This window comes from Gopherus flavomarginatus, chromosome 13 (assembly GCF_025201925.1).
Source record: "Gopherus flavomarginatus isolate rGopFla2 chromosome 13, rGopFla2.mat.asm, whole genome shotgun sequence".
Taxonomy (NCBI): domain Eukaryota; kingdom Metazoa; phylum Chordata; order Testudines; family Testudinidae; genus Gopherus; species Gopherus flavomarginatus.
The window spans coordinates 25,054,918-25,072,254 of NC_066629.1; the positions used below are offsets into that span (position 1 = coordinate 25,054,918).

A 17,337-nucleotide genomic window follows, 5' to 3' on the forward strand; every position below is an offset into this window, starting at 1 on the left:
TTAAAATTGTGGCTCATTGCGTCTGAGTGCGGATGATTTTGGCTTGCATTCTGCCCATTCCCCTAATTTTGTAGCTTTTATTCCATTTTATTATATGGTATGAAGGACCCATTGAGAGAGACAAACAGATGGTTTGGCACTTTCATATCTGTTCTTGTAAAATGGGAAGCCAGAGGGTGTATGATAGTGCAAACAACATTTTGTTCTGTGCAGGTACCAAGAGTGGTAGCGAAATATTAGTGGTGAGATTCCATGTACAATTTCCCTGTGGAATAGTATTAAACTCATGGGAAAAGCCGTATTTTTTTGTTTATGCTCTTTTTGGAAAATGAGGTCCTTTTTCTTAAACCAGTTACAGCAATGCAAGGCTGAATGCCATAGACAGGTGCCACTGTGGCATGATAAAGCACACCTTGTTAGGACCCAGAGAATCCGTATTCACTGGCACAGCATACTGGGTGTGTAACAGGACTCTCAATCCTGTAATTCTAGAGGGGTTGTAGGTGGGCAGAAAGGGAATAGCAAGGTAAGGGATGGTATACCAAATGGCACAAAAGGAAAATATTGAACATTTTGAAACCTTGGGGCCAAAATGTGCATTGATTTACACCCTATGTGACCCAGCTAATGTCCGAGTGGTTGAACTGGTGCAAATGACAGCAGATTTTGAATATTGCCTGAATATGCTAAGGGACCAGCTGCTCTGTCCATTTTGGAGAGTCTGAGTAATGGATAGAGGGCAGTACTCTAGCCTCGTCTTTCCCTGAAATTATATCATGTGAAATGAACACTCCTCTATGCCAGTCACATAGAGTAAGGGCCCTTAAGTGAATGAAATAAAGATAATAAAATACATTTGAATGATTTTCTACAGGTTCTGATTTAATTGCTGTAGAGGGATTTCATGACACATGATGTACGACACAGACCTTTTCTTTTTCAGAGGAGAATCAGCGATTGTTGTTAACTCACCCTGATGTGAATGTGCAGCTTCCCATGATGCTCTCATCTGACGTACCTGAGATCCAGAAGCAGAGTTTGGCATTGCTGTCTCTGTACTCTCAGACCGAGAATGGAAGAAGGCTGCTGGTCAGGCACCAGAACCTAACCAAGTACTGTATTCTGCTAGAATCCATAAACAGTTGTACTTGCAGTCCGCAACTGAAAGATAACATACAACAAGGAACTCACACATAGCCTTGTCACTCAGGAAGTTGAAATTTATGGCCCAAATCAACTAGATTAGAATTTTTGGATTCCTGGACAATATTTCCAACACCATTATCTCCAGGTCATCCAAACCCATAGTGGGAGCACTTCAGTATCCACATCTAATCTAAGGGAAAATGAAGTCCATCCCAGAGGTCGGCAGCCTTCAACAGGTGGCCCATCAGGGTAATCCACTGGCAGGCCGCGAGACATTTTGTTTATGTTGACCATCCGCAGGCAGGGCCCCCCGCAGCTCCCAGTGGCTGCAGTTCACCGTTCTCAGCCAGTGGGAGCTGGGTGAAGCGGCACGGGATGCAGGGATGTTCTGACTGCTGCTTCCCACAGCTCCCATTGGCTGGGAACGGCGAACCGTGGCCACTGGGAGCTGCAGGGGGCTGTGCCTGTGGATGGTCAACATAAACAAAATGTCTCGTGGCCCACCAGCGGTTTACCCTGATGGGCTGCATGTCAAAGGTTGCCAATCCCTGGTCCAGGCAAAAAAGTGTCCAGAAGCTAAATTCTCCTCTTGAGTGGATCTTCTGTGGCTCCCTCCAGTGGCAGAGCTAATGGGCGAATGACTCTCCCCACTCTTCCCACTGGCAGACTTTGTGGCATCTTTTCAAGTCAACAGGTATAATTAAAGTGGCACCACTGATGACCCATCTCTGCTCCACGACTCTACCACTGCTCGAAATCTGGCTCTGCTACTGGCTCCCATGGTCATATTTAATACTAACTGGGAAGAGTGCCAAATAGGCAGTAAAGGCTGCTGTGATGGAGAGAATTTTGGTCCAAAAATAGGGAATGTCTTCTGTAGCTCTGGCTTGTGACATTAACAGCACAGAACATATCATGAATTTGAACCTAGCCCAGGTGAATGGTGGCTAAAAGTCAGTTCCCTCTGATGACTATTTCATGACTGCCAACTGAATATCTTCCCACTTCCTGCGTTCTTGTTCATATGACAGCAATCACCAACACAAGTGGCAATAATTGGCACAACTGATGTCTGCCTAAACATTTGAGGCCAGAGACTGACTGGGCCAGGGATGCTTAACTCCACTGTTCCCTAAAGGTGTCCCCAGATCAGGGGTGAGGCACAGTGACAGGGAGGCTTGGACTCCAGCTGTCTACCCATCTTAGGTACTTATGTGGTCTCCATCGCCACCTCACAATCTTTAATGCATTTATACTCACTGTACCGCTGTGAGGCAATTGCCCCTGTTACAGGTAAGGAACTGAGGCACAGAGAGACCAAGTGACGTACCTGAGGTCACCCAGGAAGTCTGTGGTTGAGCAGGGGCTTTAAACCCAGGTCTCTTGAGTCCTAGTGCCCACTGGCTAATGACCTAACCATAGAAGGCTTCAGGCACCTGTCACCAATACTTCACAACTAACACCAAAAAAATTCTTGAATTCCCCCAAGTCATGCCTGGTTTCTTGTCACCAGAACTATCCCTGGACAGTTTCTTAAGTGACAGGCCCAGCTGAGCAAAAGCACTAAAACAAAGAGAGCTGCAGTGGTCAGAGGAGTACCATGAAACATGCTTCAACTTAGGATAGTTAGGAGTGTGTGGAAAGACATCCTAACTTTCTGCAGCATGTGGCAGATTGCACCTTCAAGCATGTTTTCAAAGCTGAATAGAAAAGGGCTTATTACTGGAAAAGTTTAGATAACCTCAGGGCACCTCTCAAGTAACTTTACTTAGTAACATTTCCTTAGGTGACAGTCAAATATGTGCACTCTGTCTCTTCATCAAGAGCTTATTCAGTTATATTTGAATGTGTTGAGTTTCAAGCTGAGTCTGTCATCATCCAATAACTGAAATTTATGATTATTCAGAGGATTGCAATGACTCACTGAATGGAGAAAGAAACCACAGTCAATTATCTCTGTTACTGTACCATTATCTACTGCTACAGTTAAACAGAGAGTAAATTTTAATGGGCTGGTTTAAATGAAATAGTTGGAAATAATTGATGAACAGAAAAGATTAAACAGATATACATACTTTAGTAAAGTATGTACAACATTAATCCAGAGACATTTTTAATCAAAAGGAAGGTTAAAGAGATGAGCCATGTCTGAAGGAAAGTTTGGATGCTTTTATTATTAATAATGTCAGTTAATTTTGCCATGGTCTAAAATATCATGACAGCTCCTTGTGTCTACTTCTGAAGAGTCTGGGCATGATTGTCAGAAAAGAGTTAGGTGTGCAAAATGCACGTGTGCAGCTGATTCTCATAGGTGTTCTGTAGCCACAACTGCAACTGAGAGCTGTGGGTGCATGGGTCACGGCTCACTGGTAGGTTTAAACCCATGTAAATGGTGGCTTCTCTATCACTTTGTCTTCAAATCATGATTTGAGGACTTCCGTAACTCAGCCAGAGGTTAGGGGTCTGTTACAGGACTGGATGGGTGAAGTTCTGTGGCCTGCAATGTGGAGGAGGTCAGACTAGATGATCATGATGGTCCTTCTGACTTTAAGGTCTATGAATCTAAATGACTAAGCTTTAATCTCTCTCAAAGTCAGAGAATTAGGCTCCTAAATTGGTTAAGTGCTTTTGAAAACTTTACACCAGATTCTCAGCTGTGTAAATCAGCTTGGCTTCCTGTTTAAAACCAACTGAGGATTTGGCCCTAAATCCCACTAGAAGTCTATGGGACTTGGGCTCCTAAATCAGTTAGGTGCTCTTGCAAATGTTACCCTGGTACATATCTGACATGAGCATTATTGACTTTCTTACAGGTGGCTACAGATGCTGATTGCATTCGTCAGTGTTATGGATGACAGGGCTAGCTGTGCCATGAACCTGCTATCTAACCTAATCAAGGAGGAAAAGTAACTAGTACTTCTTAAACTATTCACTTTTTTAGAATTGTGAGGTCATTTGATTAGCCCCAGAATACACAACGTTAAATCAGAAAAAAACAACTTGCAGAGCTGCGTACAGAATACACTTTTCATGTGTCTGATAGGCCAAAGAACCATTTCATGCTTGTACTATTAAATAAGAGTCTTGGCAAAAATGGAAGGATTTTTTCATCTTGCACTTTTTACAGGAGAGTAACCTGAGGTTTTTCACTCTCACCAGTGTCACTCCATGGGATTTGCACAAGTGTATTTGAGGGCAGACTTAACTCTTACATAGTAAGGCAGTTTTAATGCAAAATTAAAACAGGATATTGGGAAAACCAAGGATGTTTGTTTTTGTGTAAAATTGCATTTATATTGTTGTTTTGAATCCTCTCCAGTTGAGAGAAGAATTGAGCCAGCTTTTGGTTGCTACAAGGTGCATTTTTCTGTGTTCATTTTGTCTAGATCCACAACCGGCTGATGAATATTGTTTTGCCAACAGGTTCAAAATCCAGTGTCGTATCAAACTTTCTACAAGTGTTTTGCCTCTATTTGCACAGTTGTTGGTAAGAAAGAGCCTAGTTTTTTATATTTTTCATGAAAAGTGCTGTTTGCATAATTTCTGCTCTATCAGTTCCTTTTAGCTTTGGGGCTGATTGTTCACAGCTGGAATTTGCATGATTCTTTAGTCCTAGAAATGTAAGAATTGCCATGCTGAATCATCTCCGGATCCTTCCAGTCCAGTAGCTGCAAGAAATCCCACAACTGCTTACTGCACGGCAACCTGCCCCTAGGGAAAGTTTCCTCCCCAGTATTTAGAAGTTGGTTTATGCTCTGAAGCAAGAAAGCAACTTTACAAAACTCCTGAGATGAAATTCTGGCTCTAATGAAGCTAGTAGCAAAACTTCCATTGACCTCAGTGGGGCCAAGATTTCACCCTGTGTGAGGGTTCTTTTCCCCAGTCCTTTTTGTGACTTTGGATACACTTGTCACTAACTAGTTCACTCTGTCCCAGATTCAAATGTCTCATTGACTGATTTTATTCTACTTGTTTCCAGTTTAGGGAGATATGGATCTGAAGACAACTTTAGGTCACAAATTAAATGGGTTTGGTGGTTTAATTTTTTTTCTTTAGCCATAGTTTATTCACATTTCAAATCCATAGTCCTTTAATAGGTCTCTGTTGGAATAGCATGAGGTGCTTCAGGTTAGGCCTGGGTTGCACTAGACAAAAATGGATATAATGAGAAGGAAAAACTCCTCTCTCTACTGTTTGCAATGAGTGACAAGAAAATGGGATTCACCTGTTTTTGTTTTCCCTTTGAAAATGTGTTAACATTGTTAACTGTCACTACCCCTGGGTCTGTCATGCTGTTTGGGCACAACCTGATGGGACAGGGAGTTGTATCATTTTGAGGTCAGGAGGCAGAGACACAATTGTTAGTTCCCTTTTGGTGTAAATTTTCGAAACAGTGTGCAGGGATTTAGCTCTGTGGCTTCAATCAAGGTAATTTGCTAAGTATGATGCACCTCTGTGATTTATATGAGAGGAGTAATTACAGAGTTTCTGTTTCCACAGCTAAATCAGCGGGAATAACAATGACAAAGGAGTATTCTGCATTTTATTATTGTTTCATCACTGTTGTCCTGAACATTCTTTCTCTCTACTCTTGTTTTTAAAGAAAACGGTCAAACAGGTGAACCAGCCAGCCCTCATCCAGTGCATTGGCATCATGGGGGATCTGTGTGCTGATGTAGTCATCCGACTACAGATGGCTGAAAACCAGGAATGCTGGCAGGCCTGTTTAAAGCTTATGGTAATTAACTTAATGAATACTACTAGTTCAACAGTGTTTCCTCCAGAGATCTCAGAGCGTCTGACAATCATGGATGTGAGGTGTGCTGAGGACATATGTGTTTTTGAACTTGTTCGTTTTGAATCAGATGCTGAATAGTCTGTTCTTCTCTTTGTAGGATGAGTGTTGCTCCACTGGCAACTCAGCAGGATACCAGGAATGTTTATTCACAGTGCTGGGCCTGATGATGAACTTATCCCTGGAATCAAATTTGGTCATTCAGGTATGGCATACAAGGTTTATTGATGTTCTGAAGAAGCTTCCTGATTGCTTTTACTGCTTACCTGGAGCCTTAGAGTTTCAGAAACAGTTGCAGCCCCTTTCTCTCTCATTACTGTATATAGACCTTATCCAATGCCCACTGAAATTAATGGGGGTCTTTGCAGTCTCAGAGCATTTAAATAGACTAGGAGGCTGGAAGGAGGAGAACTACTGTGGACAACCTACTGGTGGATATTGAGAACCTCTCAGTCTGCATTTGGAAGGAAAGTTTAATTGCACTGTTATGGATCAGGAATATCTGTTTCAAATGGCTGTTGCACTGCAGGCATGGAAGTGAACTTGGGGGCTCAAGAGTTAGCACTCGGGCAGTTAACATTCTGTTCTCAAGGCTCTTCACTCTAATAATTTTACAGAGGGAAAAAGGGGACAACATGATATGAACTCGGGGATCTGTTTTTATTACCTTCTTTTTTAACATAAACATTTAATGTAAAGTTCCTCTCTACATCCTGACCAGTGGAAATCTGAATGATGCACATTCATGTCTCTCTACCAAGTTGTATTCTATTTTTGATCTCAACTGTATTGCCTGAGTGCAAGTTTGAGGCCTAATCCAAAGCTCATTGAAGCCAAAACTAATGCCCTAAGGATTGAGGGGGATATTTTCAACTGCACAGATAACAATTAGGCACCTAACTGCCATTTGTGCCTATGGAAATCTCCCTTGAAAGCTTCCCTGCCATGTGATTGCCTTCTTAATGCCATTTCTAATGAAAGCTGGTTGTGACCCTTTAGACCTGAATTTCTAATACTGCTTATTGTTTCAGGAGCATGCTGTGGATGTTAGCAGGAGATGTTTGTTTCTGCTTGGCAGTAAAGATGGAAAGATTGTGACAGTAAGTGGATACCTATGAGCTAAGGGAAGATTGTGTAACCAACCCTGCACTAAATTCACAGCTTCAGGCCCTGAATTTACCACTGAATTCTTTAAGCCAAGCTGTTGCACCCGTGTGGATTTAGCTTTGTGGCTCCAGTCAAGGTAATCTGCACAATCAGGATCAAGAGCATAATGATCCTAAAGCCTGCCTGTCTTTCTGTCTTTCTTTCTTGAATGTGCTATTGATGTAGAACACAAATGGAACTTCGTTCTCCGCCTTGCTCTGTTTTGGACATTTATTTTGATGTAAAAGGCTCTCTGTGTTCTGTGAATAGAATAGCTTTTCAGGGAAGTTTTTTTACAATGTATTATCAACAGGATGGTTTTAGCTGTTAAAATTCTTCCAGAGATAGGCAAAGAAATGAATCCAGAAGCAAAGAACCAACTGCAGACTTGGTGTCTTCTGTTTCAGCTGTTGTGCTTGAATCATTCCCAGAGTATTGTACCCCTATCCATACATGTGTAACTCCCTGTCAGGGAGTCCCTCTGACTCTGAACTTTAGGGTACAGATGTGGGGACCTGCATGAAGACCCCCTAAGCTTATTTCTACCAGCTTAGGCTAAAAGCTCCCCAAGGCACAAATTCTTTCTTATACCTTGGATTAAGTAATGCTGTCACCACCAAGTGAGTTAAACAAACATTTAGGGAGGGCTGCTTGGAGCCCTACCTTCCCCAAATATCCCCCCAAGCTCCTACGCTCCTTTTCCTGGGCAGGTTTGAGAATAATCCCCCTCACCAATTGGTACAAGTGAACACAGACCCAAACCCTTGGATCTTAAAACAATGAAAAATCAATCAGGTTCTTAAAAGAAGAATTTTAATTAAAGAAAAGGTAAAGGAATCACCTCTGTAAAATCGGGATGGTAAGTACTTTACAGAATAACAAAAGAATCAAGAATATAGATGATCTTCCCTCTAGGCAAAACCTTGAAATACAAAACCCCGGGATAAACTTCCCTCCTCCTACAAAAGAAATCACAAGCCAAAATAAAAGTAAGTTAATGCATTTCTTTGCTAGTACTTACTAATACTAATGGAGTTGGACTGTTTGCTTTCTTGATCTGTTTCCCGCAAGCACCCAGAACAGACAGACAAAGAACAGACAAAACAAAGCTTTTTCCCCCTCCCCAGATTTGAAAGTATCTTGTCCCCTTATTGGTCCTTTTGGTCAGGTACCAGTTAGGTTACCTGAACTTCTTAACCCTTTACAGGTAAAAGGTGCCTCTGGCCAGGGGGGATGTTATAGTATAGTATACAGAAAGGTTGTTACCCTTCCCTTTATATTTATGACACTCCCATTAATGCCAGCTCTTCCAAGGCAAGCTGGTGGCGCTTATGTGGTGTCAGCAGGGAATCATCTTTCCCCTGACTGAACTCATACGGGCCATGCTGATCTACTTTACTTACCACTACTCTGAAACAGTGATAGCTCTCCTGAGCTGCTTTTAACTGGGATCTCTTCCCGTAGCCCAATCTGCCAGGAGTTGTGCTGAAGCTTGGAATCGCCTCTCCCTAGGCTGAGCCATTAGGAGCTTTGCTGAGTTGTGTCTAAAATGAGCAACATGTTAAAGCTATTGTTCTATAATAACATTTCCTTAAGGATATATATTTTTCTTGCCCCTTTAATTACTACTTTGGCCTTACCCAGCCACCTACACAAACGAAGGACTTATTCGGACGCCTAATAAAAGAGAACAGGGCAGAAAGATTTAATCGCTTAGGAGAAAAGTCATTACCTTTTCATTTTTTTATTTTTATCAGAGAGCCATTGGGGTTTTAAGTCACATCTTGCCAGTGAGCTTGATGGCAGTAGAAGAGGCAGTGACAGGAGGTGTGGTGAAGAGAATGCTTAGATTCTTGAAGGTAATTTACTTAACTGATTCCACTTCATAGGACTCCCGCAGAGTCAGGGTTTTCCCCTGGGACTGCAGAAGTCCTACTCTATGATATTTATTACCTGTTCTTCTTTTCTCTGTTTGGTGAACCCCTCCTGTAAAAATGTACAGTAGACACAGAGGACTCTTACAGGACTGATTGAAAACAAGGCATTGCTTTTTATAGATATTACATCTGCTATAAATCAGATGGGTTTATATCACTTAACTGAACATTCAGAAAAGTGTCCTTATCCAATGCCCAAAAGCTTAAAAGGTGAAATAAATTATTTGAAAGTCTGTCAAGCCACTAACCAGTCTCCCTTCAAATCCTTTCTTAAGACTCGCTGCTGTGGTGATGCCGGCAGAATGCTGCCAGCTGAAAAGGTTTAGGCAGGGATTGTGATCACTCCTGCTGAACAGCTTGTTAAACAGACAGAGTGTACACACCGCTAGTATATGCAAAAGCATACACCAGGGATAGGCAACCTATGGCACACGTGCCGAAGGCAGCACGCGAGCTGATTTTCAGTGGCACTCACACTGCCCGGGTCCTAGCCACTGGTCCAGGGGGCTCTGCATTTTAATTTAATTTTAAATGAAGCTTCTTAAACATTTTTAAAACCTTATTTACTTTACATACAACAATAGTTTAGTTATATATTATAGACTTATAGAAAGAGACTTTCTAAAAATGTTTAAATGTGTTACTGGCACGCAAAACCTTAAATTAGAGTGAATGAATGAAGACTTGGCACAGCACTTCGGAAAGGTTGCCGACCCCTGGCATACACACATGCTACCTTCTTCCTTGCCCATGTTTCACCTGTCTGTTGTTTCTTGTCTTTAACTAAGGTCCCAATTCTGTAACTGTCCTTGTGGGGCAGACTCCTGTGCTCAGATGTAGCCCAACTTCAGTCGATGGGGCTCTCAGCAAACACAGGAGTCCACTGTTGCAGATCCAGTTGGATCCTAATATAGGGAGCTTGGTTCAGAGCCCATGGAAGTAAACAGGAACTTTTCCTTTGACTCTTAAATGAACGGTGAAACAAGCCAGGGGGCCGTGATTTTAATATGTCTGTTTAGCATCCAGTAGATCAGAGCCCTGGCCTGGTTGGGGCTCTTGGCATTACTGTAATACAATAATAAGTGGCATGGAAAAGTACAAAGCCAGATCCAGCTTTTGTAACCGGCATGGTAACGAAGGAGTTAATTCCCAATTTTGAAATGAATCCGATATCAGAGCCATGGCTTTGCAGTCATACCTGTGTGTTCTGTGCAGGGAGAAGATGGCTTTTGCCACTTTAGCTTCTATATTCTTAGATATCTCTTAATGTGCCTCGTGTGTGTGTACTCAAAGCTCTTAATTTTAAATGTCACTTGCAAAACAAACCAAAACAAAAAATATCCAGTGGCTGGTGACCCAATGGCAGATGCACTAGCTTTTCATCTCTGAAGTGATTTAAGATTGCAGGGTCCACAGAGTAGAGAGAACAAATGAGTTTCATACATGGAAGTATAAAGAAAGACCTTTCCAGGGTAGTAAATCTAGCCCTTTGATGGATTTATTCCCTTATCAGCTATTCATTTATGACAATGCCCCTTTAATATAAATTTGCATAGCAGATTTATTCCTGGGGGTGTACATAGTCCTATTAAAGGTCAGATGATTAGAGCATGAGGGTTTGAGTCACTGAAAATCTGTGTCTGTGCATAGTTATGAGGTGGTGGGTTTAAAAGAGATGGAGATTAGAAATATTAGCATCTCCTAAAAGAATCTGGATTTGATACTTATGCCTAGGCATAAAGCATCCATAAACAACCCTCCAGTACTTGAGATGTTCTCTCTGTTCTTGCAAAAGTTATGATGTGTGAACTGTAAATTATATATGTTTTTTTTTTTAAATCCTAATTAAAATCCAGGCTGGTGGACCGACCACATCCTGTTATGCTATAAAGACCCTTGCTGTCTGTACTCAAAGCAACAACCAGGCTCGAGAGGAGGTGGTGAAGTCAGATAAAAGTAAGTGACAACTTTATTAGCCAGAGATTGAATGCAGAGGTTTATCCCAGGGCTCCCATCACAGAAACGCTCTTCCTCTAAAATGGAGCTGAGCATTAATTCCATTAAACTCCCATATTGATGCCACCATGTTTGCAGAAAAATGTACCATTTCACCTCCTGGCTTAGCGCTTCATTATCTTTCCAGCCATGTGCAAGTGGAAATGTGCATAGCAGATAATGAACGTGGGATATGGAGGCTGCAGTTAGCTGAGTAAAATGGCTCGATCTGCAGATCCCCAGACTGGGAGAAATACATGGAACAACATTTCACTGGAATGAATCCAGTCAGTAGTTTACTAGAAAAGGCTAAAGAAATAGGTTCATATTTCCCAGTGTGGGCAGCTGAAGAGTGACTTAAACTATATTTAGGCATCTGAAAACGTGGCCTAACTTTTAGAAGTGGCATGCAGCTCCAGCTCCCTTGGACTGCAAGTTTGCAAGATTGGCCTAAGTAAAATAACCGGGGGTGGAGGTAGTGTCATCAGCAAACTTTTCCATTATATTAGTGCCTTTAGGTCTTTCTGAGTGATCAGCACTCGAGTCTGTAATTGTGATCGTGTGCAGTAACACTGTTCAGAACATCTGAATATCTAGCTTTAGTCCATTCCACTCTGCAGGACCTTAGAATGCCTGTGTTGTACCTAGATGGCTGAACCTGGCAACCACCTTTTGGATCACCTGGTCCAATGGCCTGTGTCATTTATTGGATTCTCTGTGGAAATCTGCCTCTACTGTTTCTGAAAGTTGCTATTGAGGTAGTTGAAATTCTCTTTCTGAGCAGCGAATTCCAGTCTCAGATATGCCTCACTGCACTGAAAAAGATGCACTTTCCTCTTCTTGGGCCCTACCACCTCACTCTGATCTCAGCTAATAAGGATTATCCCTCTCCTTCCTATCAAACTAACTCTCATGTCTTTTATAGTATTTTCATCCTGCTCCCTCTATCTATATATGTTAAACTTGCCTCAGTTTCCTTTGCATCATCATAATAATAATAACTAGCTTGCATGTAACACTCTTCACTCTCAGATTTCAAGGCACTGTGCACAGGTGTAGTCAGGTGTTATTATCCACCATTTACAGATAGAGAAACTAAGCTGAGAGGGGTCCAGAGACTTGCCCAAGGTCATCCACCTAGTCAATGGGAGAAATGAAAATAGAGTCTAGATCTTCTAACTTACAGGCCATTGTCTTATCCACTAGCCTCAGCAGTCTGGAAGCAAAAGACCTGCTTCTGCTGTTCTATGTCTGGTAACTTCAGATGCAGAGCTAGGTAAAAGTTTGTCCCACAGGGCTGAGTGCTTTGTGGTTTCCTCTAGTAACTCCAGAGACCTCAGTCCTAGTTGCATGACTAACCAACTCTTTGTCAAGGACAGGCTGAATGCAGATCACGTTGATAAAAGTAAAAGATCATTTAATTCCAAACTCTGTGCTTCTCTTTCCCTTTTGTTTGACTAGATAATGGGATACAGTGTGGTGCCCTATTAATGTGAGAAGATGAGATGACAAGGAAATAGCATAACGAAGCTGGAGTTTTTTGCAAGTTCATTCTTGCGGGGGGGTCAGAACAGATCTCTAGGTTTTTAGATCTTTATTTCTCACTAGCCAATTATAAAGAAATGTTTGAGAGAGTTCCTTCCTGGTAGCATCAAGGGAAAGATTTCAAAGTCAAGAGGAACTTAAGCCTAAGGACTCTGGCCCATTAAAAGCCACTTGGAGCACCTTCTCTCCTTTGTACTCCTCACGTAAGTGCTGTTAATTGATGTGGTGTATGGAGAGAAGCTTCTTTTCTTCGTGTTACTAATAATGCTACAGTTTGATGCTTTCCAACCAAGCTCTGAATGTTCATCTTATGCTAAGTCACATTATCCTGTCAGCTCAGTTCAGCCGCCCAGATATTGTTTTGCCACCAGGAGCCCTTTTAGGTCAAGCTGTAGCTCTCTGACATTAAACTGCATTCCAGTCAGGCCAGCAAGTTCAGCTTCTGAAATGGATCATTGTTGGTGCCCCTGCTGCTGTCTGGAGCAGCCCAGCTTCTCGGGAGCTATTGTCACAGCAGAACCAAAGAGAAAGCATGATGTGATTTGGAAGAACAGAAGGGGCAATGTAAGGAAATCAGAGCAGATTTGTGTAGCCCATGGGGAATCTTCAGTATGAGAAGGATATCATTTTCTTATGTTTTGTTTTTTTAAAGCAGCCTCTCCGAATGCTGTGTGGATCCTGCGGCCCTAGGAGATGCTGGTGCTCTTCGCCCCACAGCTCTTTATGGAGAGGATGGGCCAGATACTCTGCTCGTGCACACTGGCATCGCTCCACTGGAGCTGCTGGGGCTGGGCTGATTTAGGCCACCTGAGGATCTGGCTCTATGCATTGTGCTTTCTTTGGTTTTTTGGTGGTAGTCTTAGTGCAGTGGCTTTCCATCTTAGCATGGCTGTAGGTGCATAGACGACTGCCAGGTGGGGGCTTGGAGTTTGAATTTCAGATTCAGTGCAGAATTCCACGGCCAGCAGGAGCTCAGCAAAGAAAGGATGTTCAGGGGAGAGGGAAAAAGAGCTGCTTGTGCAGCTGTCAGACCCCCTCTGATGGCACTCAGAATGGTATTAATTCTCTGCATGGGAACCGCATCTGGCCCTCAGCTGGAGAAGATGCAGTTCAGTCCCTCCTTTTCCATTTGCCACTGAGCCATGATGGGAGACTAGATTGTATCCTCAGGGGCTGGTGTTAGTGATGCTCAGTGAAATGGGCACAAGCGACTTGGTAGACCTTCTCCCGGATACCAAGAGCCTGTGCTTGGCTATCCACTCCACAGAACAAGCAGCCTGCAACCCCTCCCCAAACTGGGCAAGGAGCAGCCCACTGTGATGGGAGCATGCAGCATGACAATGCCCCTGTTTGTGTTGAGCTCTTCTTTTCTTTTTCATTTTCTTCTCTGTCCAGTTCCCAGAGCTGACTAGTTATTACTGCCACTACTCCATTCTGCTGTCCATTTTCAAAGAGCTATTTCTGCTGGTGTATCTGGGGCCTGGCCCGCTGCTGGACTTACCACAGCCCTTCCAAGTTGTTCCTTTCTCTTCTCCCAGAGTTTGATGTGTTGCTGAAGCTCTTGGCCTCAGAGAACGAGATGGTGGTGGGGAACGCTGCTTTTTGCCTCAGCAAATGCTTCGAAGTACCTGGAGCTGCTTCGTCCCTGCTGAATTCCAACATTGTGATGATCTTATTAAAACATGCAGGTGGTGAAGCCAAGAAAACCTCAGTGCAAGAGAATGCAGCAGTTGCTTTAGGAAAGCTCTGCACTGCCGAGCCAAGGTATTATAGGGCAGATTATGATCCTTGGGCACCATCCAGGCTGTGATATCTTCCTAAAAAATATATATATATATATAAAGGCACCAGGCTTGAAAAACGTACCAGGCACCTACTAGCTAGAGAGCTAACTCTACCACCATCTTGACAGGGAGTAGAGAGCCCTCACCCTGTTTCCTGGCTGTAGGGACAAAGGGGGCATGCTGTCAGTTTCATATTCTGTTTGCTTGTAGCCTGGTGGGCAGCAGCATCGGCACAGACTCATTCCTCTGCTGTGGGAGCTTCTGGAGCATCACCAGAAACGTGTCAGCTTCACTCGACTGCAGCAGATTCACAGCCACTGGCCAGTATAGCTGACCAGGAACTTTCCATAGGGATGAATGTCTAATGGAAAACTTACTTTCTATAAAATCAAAATTTGTCTGCCAGAATATTTCAGTGTTGTTGGAAAACTGTTCCCAGCTCCCTTGCACCTCTGCGGCCCCACCTCCCTGGCTCTGGAGCAGCCCACCAGATGGACTGCCCCAGAGCCAGAGCTTCCTGCTTTCCAGCTCCTCAGCAGCCCAGATGCCCTGGGAGCCTTGACTCCCCATTGGGTGGGTTTCCAGGGCCATCTCAGAATATTTAGAAAAGGTCAAAACCAAGTGTTATATGAGCATAAGTGAGTGTGAAAGCATGGGGTAAAGGATCCCAGGCTTAATCTGGGGTTGTGTGATAGTTGTCCGTCTTGTGCGTATAAGAGTTCCAGCCAAACCCATCTAGCTGTAGTCAGTATCACAGTGCATCTATTCCCTTTGCTTTTGCTGCCTGGAGTGTCTTAGCAGGCAGTGTCAACTGTCCACGTTGTCCTGCTGTCTGAATGAGTCTGTGCATATTGATGAAGCCAGAAGACACTGAATATCTGTGTTGTTCACTGTTGGTTTGCTTGGATAGCTTTCTGGGAATCGTTTTACGCTGCTCTATAATGTTGCTTCTGTTGAAAGAACAGAAGAGGAAAGAATGATACAACAAGTCGTTGTGATCAGAGAAATGACCTGAGAGCAAAACAAGAGTGTAAATGTCTGGAAAGAATGTCTGCAGAGAGACTGAGAGGGCCTAGCAGACTGCACATTACTGCAGTCCAGTCACAGGAGCTGAGCACGGACATACTAATATACCTGCTGAGCTACTGAATAAAGATCAGAGGATAAGGTTTCGGCTTCCTGGTTGATGAGTACTTCACTCTTGCCGATTAGAGTGATGTTCCCAAATTGGTATCTTTCAGCAGAGAAAATGTAACGCAAACCCTGGATCAGAAGCTGCTAGAGAGTAAAAGGGAGAGACCTCACTCTACTACTTCTACTGACCTTAGATATCTGCTGTAATAGATTAAAACCCACTGTACTGCTTGGACATTTCTATAAAGTATCTCTGTGTGGTTAATGTTATTTTATTTTCTCCTGCTATGTTGGGAACAGTAATATATAAGCATTGTCTGTCTTGCTTTCCTCTTATGGGGAATCTATTGGCTATGGCATTAACATTTCCCGACAGCTTGTGCATAGGATGTAATAGAGCAATGGAAGTTTTAGATTTCTTGCATTGTCAGTCATATGCCATCCTTGCCAACATCTGATCCTTGCTTTCTTTTGTGGTTGTTGCAGGCATATTCTTCAACTGCGGGAGCTCAATGGAATGGCAGTCCTTAACTCGTCTATGAAATATGTGCAAGGTCTTTGAATTCCCCAAATGTTTTTGGATATAGGTTGTTAATACTACAGTATTCCATTTGCTGTTGCTCATTCCTTCTCTAATAAAAATTGTTCAAAGAGATTAGACAGCCTTTCAATCCTTTATCAAACTGCAGCTCCCATGTCCAGGGGAATTAAAGTCAGTTCCTTGGCACCATAACACTTCTCAGACCAGATCAGACCTCTGGGCCATCTAATCCAGTTTCCAGGCTCTGACAGCGGCCAGCACCGGAAGGTGCGAGAGTCCCCATAATGACAATTATGGAATAACCTGCCTTTGTTCCTTGCCCCTGTCAGTCAGTGATTGGCTTAAGTCCTGAAGCCTGAGGGTTTATATAACTCGTTTCAAATGTGTTGAACATAATGGTGGATGTTCTTGCTACCCACATGAATGTCATCCTTTTTTTTTTAAATTCTGCCAAGCTCTGTGTCAATGATATTGTGGCAATGAAGTTCATAGGCTAATTATCAGCTGGTATCAGAAGTATCCATGTATTTCCATATATCAGTGTTTATGCTTCCTGCCTTTCAGATTCATCACTTCCATTTGTTCTTGTCTTCTGAGAGTGAATAAATAGGATCACCTAATTTACCTTCACTAATAGTCATTATTTTATTTACCTCTGTCACATCCCCTCCTATTCATCTCTATAAACTCAACAGTCCCAATCCTCTGTATAATCAAACTGGATATTTAAAATATAATGATGCAAATAGTATGTCCTTCTTTTTTGTCTGTTTCCTGGAGTGGTTGGCCTTGAATTAGTGGTTATTCAAAACTCTATCTGGCAAACTATCCTGTAATAAATTGTTCTTATCTCTTCAAAGCTAAATCAAACCATAACAACTAACCATCTGAAGGCCTCGCTGAGCGAGAAGCCAGTGCAACTAGACACTGTTCTGTAGAGGCAGAACAAACCACATAGCTGAGAGGTTAGGCTAAAGAGATGATAAGATCTGAAATAATCCCTGAGTTCTTTATTGCTGAAGTAGATTGGCAGCTTTAAAGAATCAGAAAGATAGGATCAAGATGAGGCAATGGGAATATCCACTAATGGTCAGTGAATTGGAAAAGGCAGGTTGGCTTAGCATTCAGGATGTGGAAAACCCATCCAATGCAGAGGCCATATGGCACTGATCCCTGACTTAAGAGCAGCAATAGTAGTCACTGTTAAGAGGCACCCCATTATATACATACACATACCTCAAAATCTCCGGTAAGAGTCTGCAGAATCCAAACTAAGCAAGGACAGAATTTGTGCAGTAAATTCAATATCTTTGC

The 17,337-nt window shown here is 42.8% G+C and overlaps 1 protein-coding gene across 6 annotated transcripts in view; it reads left to right on the forward strand.

Moving 5' to 3' along the window:
- TTC12 (tetratricopeptide repeat domain 12) overlaps window positions 1-16,724 on the forward strand; it is a 38,438-nt gene extending 21,714 nt beyond the window's left edge. For 2 of the 6 annotated variants that reach the window (XM_050921800.1, XM_050921799.1), the window contains exons 13-22: window positions 944-1,112; window positions 3,960-4,052; window positions 4,570-4,633; window positions 5,750-5,884; window positions 6,042-6,146; window positions 6,973-7,041; window positions 8,845-8,946; window positions 10,881-10,980; window positions 14,103-14,328; window positions 15,969-16,721. In XM_050921800.1, the coding sequence (XP_050777757.1) occupies window positions 944-1,112; window positions 3,960-4,052; window positions 4,570-4,633; window positions 5,750-5,884; window positions 6,042-6,146; window positions 6,973-7,041; window positions 8,845-8,946; window positions 10,881-10,980; window positions 14,103-14,328; window positions 15,969-16,044 (1,139 nt within the window). In that variant the 3' untranslated portion in view covers window positions 16,045-16,721. Of the gene's footprint in view, window positions 1-943; window positions 1,113-3,959; window positions 4,053-4,569; window positions 4,634-5,749; window positions 5,885-6,041; window positions 6,147-6,972; window positions 7,042-8,844; window positions 8,947-10,880; window positions 10,981-11,667; window positions 13,327-14,102; window positions 14,329-15,968 lie in introns of those variants that run through there. The other 4 variants (XM_050921803.1, XM_050921802.1, XM_050921801.1 and 1 more) reach the window with 4 other exon arrangements.
- Window positions 16,725-17,337: the final 613 nt, after the last annotated feature.